The 8,347-nt window shown below is 46.2% G+C and overlaps 1 protein-coding gene across 1 annotated transcript; it reads left to right on the top strand.

The window, feature by feature from the left end:
• The first annotated feature begins 4,669 nt into the window (after positions 1-4,669).
• Positions 4,670-8,111, top strand: HSPA2 (heat shock protein family A (Hsp70) member 2). Its single transcript, XM_019641269.1, has one exon. The coding sequence runs from the start codon at positions 5,038-5,040 to the stop codon at positions 6,943-6,945; it is 1,908 nt and encodes a 635-aa protein (XP_019496814.1). The 5' UTR covers positions 4,670-5,037; the 3' UTR covers positions 6,946-8,111.
• The last annotated feature ends 236 nt before the right edge of the window (positions 8,112-8,347 follow it).

The following is an 8,347-nucleotide window of genomic DNA, read 5'->3' as shown; positions in this document are numbered from 1 at the left end:
TTAGGGCAGGCCTCAGTACCCACGCACATAGTTTTAGACCTTTATTCATCTTTGTATCTCTAGTACAAACATTTTTCAATGAGAATTTGTTTCAACTTTTGATCTCTGCAGCATTATTTAGTACCAAAATATAAGAGGTGGGTAGAGAAACTTCCTCTTATACAAGAAAACAAAAATGAAGTTATTCCAGTTTTTTGGTTAAAGAATGTGCCTCAGGTCACTTTTAATAAACATTGAGCTAGTGAATCACTACTGTGTTCCAGGTGCTCTTCTGGGTGTTGGGGATTAATTAGAGAGGGTTTGACATATGTTAAAGCTCCTATTTTTTCCAGACTAGGTGTAACCTCAGTCTTTGGATTTTAAAAATATTTTGAAACATCTAGTATTTATAACCTGCCAAACAGATTTCATTTGTTGAAAATCAGTAGTGATTTCTATGTACACAGTAGGATTAGCAAACTGTGTTTCCATTGAATGTTAATAGTCCAGTTTTAAAAATCAATTGTAAGGCCTGCCAAGTGGCTCAGTTGGTTAAGAGCTCGCTCAAGAGTTTGAGCTCTGAGCAACAGCGGTTCGAGTCCAGCCCGAGCTGAGCAGCCGCTGAGCTGCCAACAGGTAGCAGGATGGCTCAGCTAAAAAAAAAAAAAAAAAATCAATTGTAGGGCTGGCCGAGTGGCTCAGTTGGTTAAGAGCGTGATCTCTGAACAATAGGGTCACCGGTTTGATTTCCACATGGGCCAGTGAGCTGCGCCTGAGCTGAGCTGCTGCTGAGCTGCCAACAGGTGGCAGGATGGCTCCGCTGGTGAGAGCATGTGTTCCTAACAACAAGGTTGCTGGTTCAACTCCTGCATGGGATGGTGGGCTACGCCCACCCTCAACTAAGATTGAACATGGCACCTTGAGCTGAGCTGCCGAGGGTCGGTCGGATGGTGACTGGACTTGGAGCTGAGCTAATTGCGCCCTCCACAACTAAGACTGAAGGACAACAACTTGGCTGTTCCCCTTCCCCAATTCCCCAACACTGTTCCCCTTCCCCAATTCCCCAATAAAATCTTAAATAAGTAAATATCAATTGTAAAAGCATAATGAGGAAATTTAGAAAAATTACTAGTAATCCTATCATGTAGAGATAACCAATTCTGATGCATTTTTCATATACATAAGATTATTGTACATATAAAAGATGCAAAAGTCTTGTAATTATTTTTCCACTTAATTATATCAATAACGGTTTTCTGTGTCAATAAAATTCTTGTAAACAATTTTTTTAAAAAAGATTTTATTGGAGAATCAAGGAAGGGAAACAGACAAGCTGTCCTTTTCTTCTTCAGTCTAGTTGTGGAGAACGTCACTTTACTGGCCCAAGTTGGCATTGTGATCATTGCACTCTTCCTGGCTGAGGCAGTCAGTCGTCGGCCTTTGGATGGCCACTCATGTCAGCTCACACTGGCTGCCGGCTGCTCACGCTGGCTGCTGGCCACTCACAGTAGCTTACGGCAGCCCACTGCAGCCCCACTGCAGCCTACGCCGTCACCAGCGACTCATGGCAGCCTAGGTCCAGGTTGAGCTGTTGTTCACCATCTTAGCTGTAGAGGGCACAGCGTCACTGGCCCATGTGGAATCCGAACAGGCGGCCCTGTAGCTTAGAGCTCAGGCTCCCAAGCCAACTCTTAACCAACAAGCCACTCAGCTGGCCCATAAACAATTTTTATGGCTAACAATAATTCATCATATGGATGTACTATAATTGATATAATCATTTACTTATCATCAGTTATTTAAGCCACTTTTTTTAATGTTGTCATAAATAATACTACCTGCATGTTCCATTATTTCCTTAGGATGAATTCCATAGGGTAATGCTAAATGAAGGGTATGATAATATTTAAGGTAAAGAAAAAATATTGTCACATTGCCCTCCAGAAAGATTGCTCTATTTTACATTCCCACCAGTAGAGTTTACCTGTTTTGCTGCACCATTGCTGTCATCGATGATTATTATTTGATCATAAATGTGCTAATTGATCATTTTTAATAGGCCCTGTTTTTAATGAAATTGAGCCACAATCATCAAAGAGAAAAGACAAAAATTTAAAGAAAAATCAATACAAATAAGAAACAATGTAAAAATTCCAAGAATGCTCAGTGTATGGTACTGTTCTAGAATTGCAGAAATTTATTTCATATAAAATCGAAATGCAAATACTGTGTCTTTTTGGAAAAGCTTAGGATGCCATCTAAAGCATGAAACATGAAACATCAATTTACCAGGTGAAAGGTTAAAGCAGAAAAAATATATATAGCTAATAAAATGCAGAAAAATTGCTATTGTGGCTTCATAAAGCTTTGTTAAAGATGAACGTGGTGTTTAGATTGCAAGATTTGTTTGTACTAACTGCATAGAGATAGTACATTGTTACTAAGAACCTCTCCCTTCATAAGCTCTAATTTTACTGTTTGTGTGTAAGAACTGGCATGTTTGCTTTTTTGCAATCTTGCCTTGCTTGAGGTTGGGTGTGTGAGAGCTGTTTGAATACAAGAGATCTGAAGAGTTTTTCTTTCTTACAGTTCTTTTCTGCTTTCAGTTATAGCTGGGACCCTGTCTCTAAATCACATTATATCATCAGTTTTACAAAGAATTTGGATTGCTCTCCAGCCCACTAATTACCTTTAAAAAAAAAAAACTACATAAAAGACAACAGTTTGCAAGAATAAAAAAAATCAAGAGACATGTACTCACAATTTAAGCAGCTTCAATAGAAACCTTTTGGTTTTATCTTTGTTTTCCTAATATTTTGTTTGAAAGATGTCATAGTTCAATTTTTTTCTTTAATTTTTTTCATGGAAAAGATGTTGGGAACTGTGGTTAAAGCCAGTACTACTTAATAGATTAGCAAATTAACTAAATGTGTTTTTAAAGATTGGAAATCACACACACACAATTTTATTGTTGTTTTACACTAGATAAAAGAAATTTAAATGTTTATTGATTGACTTTGTAGGGTTCTGTCAACATTACCTTTTGGCCACAGATTACTTACATGTTTCTCAGACAAAAACTTTTCTCCAGCATGGTCTCACACAACTTTGACTAGGGATATCCATTACTAGCCTCCTTCAAAGGATGTTTTCCCATTCCCATAGCCTCAGGAAAGCAAAATCATGGCATGTAAAGCTCTTAAATGTATCCCATCCACCTTATAGAGACTATTCCTTGCTTGTATCCCTCCCCTTGTAGTGACACTAATCTTCTGTACAGAACATGTAGTCGCCCCAGCACACACTGATCTCCTCTGCGGTGCTACTACAAGCCATGCCTCTCCTCCCCTCTGTGCTGGCAAACTTCAGCACCACTCTGGCATGTCATCTCTTCCAGGAAGCCCTCACCAATACACTTTTTCCTCTCTGGATGTGCCCCTCCAGACTCTCAGCCTCATAAAGACAGACTATCTCATTTGTCTGTTTACTCTCACATAGTAGGTACCCTTTAAAACTTGTTGAATAGATGTCTACAGTTTCCCCCTGATAATGTGACGGGTTAGCCCAGCGATTTTGTTATTGTTTTCCTTCAGGAGCCCATTTATAGGAGTCTGTTTCTACCCCATCACCTGGCTCCGGACAGTACTTCCGAACCTATTCTCACATTCTGACACATGATGAAATGAATTGCGCTTCTTTACCTATCTTCTCTGAGGGTTTATGCCTCTAATATAACTCACCATAGCTAAAGAAAATAATCGCAGTTGAGCTCAGTCATAAACACGACTCGGTCATAAACACGACCGCGCGTGCGTATGCTGGGGATGAGAGAATCCGGGTGGGCGTGAGACTTGATTACTCTATAGTGCTTCAAGGTGAGGGGTTTGATTATAGATTTTCCCGTGAAGAAAGAACTCAAAGCAGCGGATAAAACACTTGAAACCAAAAAATAAGGAAAGCAGTGGAGAGAATAGGGAGACGAAATCAGGAAGCTTAAAGTGGCAGGACAAGCAGGAAAAATGGAAAGCGAGGTAGAGAAAGTTGAAACGCTGGCAAGGGGAGCTGCAGTCATTCCGTTCTCCCAAGCCGCAGGCTTCCTGCGCGCGGTGCGGAAAAAAAGGTCAGCATCTCCCGGCGCTCTCCCGGGCTCCTACTCTTGTCTCCACCCGCCAGGCAGTTTATATCATGCGTTCCCACCCACTGAGACGCTGCGAAACACGCAATGTAAAATTCCAGAAGGCCGACAGCCCGACCCAGGAACTTCAGTGTCATTTCTTTTTGGCCCCGCCTCGGGGGAACCGCTCTCATTGCTGAGGCCACGCCAACGTTTAAAAAAACACAGGCTTTGGCCCTATTTCCTCGGTGCAACCTACTCAATGAATTGCCCTGACCCTGCGTGCTAGGTTAGTTGGTACATCTGACACCTAACTACACTTAAGGCCTAGGAACAGAGCCGACAGCCCAGGTGGCTCCCCTCTCCACGCTCCTCTGCCACGCCTCCTCCTCCTCGAGCCACGCCCCAGCCTTTCCTTCCCCACCCCACTTAGGAATCCGCGCTGCTCATTGGCTGCCTGCCCTGCCAATCCAATGGGCGTCGACGAATCCCGCCTTAGGGAAGGCAAAGATTACGAAAATGCGTATACACCTGGCAGGGGTGAGGGGGGCGTGCGCGAGCCTAACGCCCCCCCGCTGCCGGTGATGCGTGAGGCTCAGCGAACCCAGGCAGCAAGGGGTACGTGGGAGGGACGTCATTTGCATAACGGCCGCCCCTTGCCTCCTTACGCGGGTCGGGGTCCCGCCCTTCACTCGACTTGAAATCTGTTGGGCCACCGACGGGTCACTCCCACTCAGTCAAGCCTTGGCGGGCGGTCCTGGGAGCGGATTGGCTCTGAGGTTTTCCACAAGGCGGCGGCTATAAGAGCCGGGAGCTGAGCAAGAGGGGCGGGAGATTCTGGCTGCGCTCGCGGTGTCCGGTGCGAGTCGACCGTTAGTTGACGCCGCGGATTTTTCTGCCCCTGGTGTTGTCTCCTAACGTCGCTTGCCAGTCTTTCAGTCAGCATGTCTGCCCGCGGCCCGGCTATCGGCATCGACCTGGGCACCACCTACTCGTGCGTGGGGGTCTTCCAACATGGCAAGGTGGAGATTATCGCCAACGACCAGGGCAACCGCACCACCCCCAGCTACGTGGCCTTCACCGACACCGAACGCCTCATCGGCGACGCCGCCAAGAACCAGGTGGCCATGAACCCTACCAACACCATCTTCGACGCCAAGAGGCTGATCGGACGGAAGTTCGAGGACTCCACAGTGCAGTCGGACATGAAGCACTGGCCGTTCCGGGTGGTGAGCGAGGGAGGGAAGCCCAAAGTGCAGGTGGAGTACAAGGGAGAGATGAAGACCTTCTTCCCGGAGGAGATCTCCTCCATGGTCCTCACTAAGATGAAGGAGATCGCCGAAGCCTACCTGGGGGGCAAGGTGCAGAGCGCGGTCATCACCGTACCGGCGTATTTCAACGACTCGCAGCGTCAGGCCACCAAGGACGCGGGCACCATCACGGGCCTCAATGTGCTGCGCATCATCAACGAGCCCACCGCGGCGGCCATCGCCTATGGCCTGGACAAGAAGGGCTGCGCGGGCGGGGAGAAGAACGTGCTTATCTTTGACCTGGGCGGCGGCACCTTCGACGTGTCCATCCTGACCATCGAGGATGGCATCTTCGAGGTGAAGTCCACGGCGGGCGACACCCACCTGGGCGGCGAGGACTTCGACAACCGCATGGTGAGCCACCTGGCGGAGGAGTTCAAGCGCAAGCACAAGAAGGACATTGGGCCCAACAAGCGCGCGGTGCGGCGGCTTCGTACCGCCTGCGAGCGCGCCAAGCGCACCCTGAGCTCGTCCACGCAGGCCAGCATCGAGATCGATTCGCTCTACGAGGGTGTGGACTTCTACACGTCCATCACCCGCGCCCGCTTCGAGGAGCTCAACGCCGACCTGTTCCGCGGGACCCTGGAGCCGGTAGAGAAGGCGCTGCGCGACGCCAAGCTGGACAAGGGCCAGATCCAGGAGATCGTGCTGGTGGGCGGCTCCACCCGCATCCCCAAGATCCAGAAGCTGCTGCAGGATTTCTTCAACGGCAAGGAGCTGAACAAGAGCATCAACCCCGACGAGGCGGTGGCCTACGGAGCCGCGGTGCAGGCGGCCATCCTTATCGGGGACAAGTCAGAGAACGTGCAGGACCTGCTGCTACTCGACGTGACCCCGTTGTCCCTGGGCATCGAGACGGCTGGCGGCGTCATGACCCCACTCATCAAGAGGAACACCACGATCCCCACCAAGCAGACGCAGACCTTCACCACCTACTCCGATAACCAGAGCAGCGTGCTGGTGCAGGTGTACGAGGGCGAACGGGCCATGACCAAGGACAATAACCTGCTCGGCAAGTTCGACCTGACCGGGATTCCCCCGGCGCCCCGCGGTGTCCCCCAGATCGAAGTCACCTTCGACATCGACGCCAACGGCATCCTCAATGTCACCGCCGCCGACAAGAGCACCGGTAAAGAAAACAAAATCACCATCACCAACGACAAGGGTCGTCTGAGCAAGGACGACATTGACCGGATGGTGCAGGAGGCGGAACGGTACAAATCGGAAGATGAAGCCAATCGCGACCGGGTCGCCGCCAAAAATGCCGTGGAGTCCTATACCTACAACATTAAGCAGACGGTGGAAGACGAGAAACTGAGGGGCAAGATTAGCGAGCAGGACAAAAACAAGATCCTCGACAAGTGCCAGGAGGTGATCAGCTGGCTCGACCGAAACCAGATGGCAGAGAAAGATGAGTATGAACACAAGCAGAAAGAGCTGGAAAGAGTGTGCAACCCCATCATCAGCAAGCTTTACCAAGGCGGCCCTGGCAGCGGCGCGTCCGGAGCCTCCGGGGGACCCACCATCGAGGAAGTGGACTAAGCTTTCACTGAAGTCTGAGTAAACCTCTTTTCCTTTCTCTATTTTTTTTCCTTTTATTTTTGTTTCTTTGAAATGCCCTTGTGCCAAGTACGAGATCTATTGTTTGAAGTCTTTAGTCCGGTGTATGCATAAGAAAGGAAAGATGCAACAACTTAGTTTAAAGGTTAGTTCTAAAGTTTGATTTTAAAAACATTTGAGGTTTCTCTTTAATGTATTTTGCGTATTTGCTGACTTGAGCATTTTTGGTTAGCTTAGTTTGAGATGGGAAACCTGAAGTTTGCACACATGTTCTGTGGAAGCTTAGTAATAAAATATATAGAAGCTTGAATTGTTTATTTTTATGTACTACTTTAAGACAAAAGTGAACATTGCAGTAAAGTCAAGGACAGGCATTCTTTTTGCAGACAATTGCATAAATAGAAATTTGAAGTAAAGCTGAAATTGATCTCAAAATTACTGTCTTGGAGTTTTCAATTTTCCCTTGATACTGTTTTACCCATGTTGATCTTTAAGTAAGATATTAATATGAGGTGAAATTTATCTAACTCAGTCTTGTCTAATTCTCAGATGAGGTTCCTGCTTTGAATTACCAACAACTGAAGGGGAAAAGATCTGGATAACCCACCCCCCACCCCCAATTTTAATACAGAAACCAGACTGGGGTCTTCCAGTGTACCCAAACTCCTAAGGCTTGGCTTAAGCGTTCAAGTGAAAATCTACCTGAATATTCCAACAAAATACAAGCTATATTCTGGAGTTCAGTGTAAAATGATTCTTTCTCTGAACAAAAGCTGGGGCAGCTATTATCTTCTGATAATAGCCCAAAGTAGTATGAAAAGTTTTCTGTGACAGGTGCCTAAAACAAGAGTCAGTAGGCAGACTTTAAAGCCACTTAATATTTAGAGCCCAAATTTAGTCAAGCTTGTTTTAATTTTCTAGTAAAACAGCTCAACTTCTGAGCTTAAGGCAAATTTCATAAGGATATGTTTCCAGCAGATGTAAGTTCTTGGGGGTGGGGTGGGGATAGGAGAAGAGAATATAGATATGTTTCCAGCAGATGTAAGTTCTTGGGGGTGGGGTGGGGATAGGAGAAGATAATATAGTGGGTTGTTTTTTTTCTGATTTAAGAATCATAATGGTTTTGTTGTAATACCTGCCTTAAATCACTATAATAGATTTCTTTTTTTAAAAGGCAGACTGCAAGATAATCCTGTATTTTGTTAATATACAACTTGTGCATTTTCTTATATATCTGATTTGAGATTGTTAGAGATAGGAATATTGCAACCTTCTGGAAGCCAACTATCCTTGGTCTAATCTTTAAAATCCATTGTTGGAAGAAGGGGTTTCATGTTTATTTTTTAGTGGAATTACACTCCTGCTTAGTTCTGATTTTTTTCTC

This window comes from Hipposideros armiger, unplaced genomic scaffold (assembly GCF_001890085.2).
Source record: "Hipposideros armiger isolate ML-2016 unplaced genomic scaffold, ASM189008v1 scaffold_59, whole genome shotgun sequence".
Classification (NCBI taxonomy): domain Eukaryota; kingdom Metazoa; phylum Chordata; class Mammalia; order Chiroptera; family Hipposideridae; genus Hipposideros; species Hipposideros armiger.
The sequence above is the reverse complement of the archived record's forward strand: the minus strand, read 5'-3'. Positions and strand labels throughout refer to the sequence as shown.

Bases quoted from the DNA above. Each gene is read 5' to 3' on its own strand.
- HSPA2 (XM_019641269.1), top strand. From the start codon at position 5,038: ATGTCTGCCCGCGGCCCGGCTATCGGCATCGACCTGGGCACCACCTAC.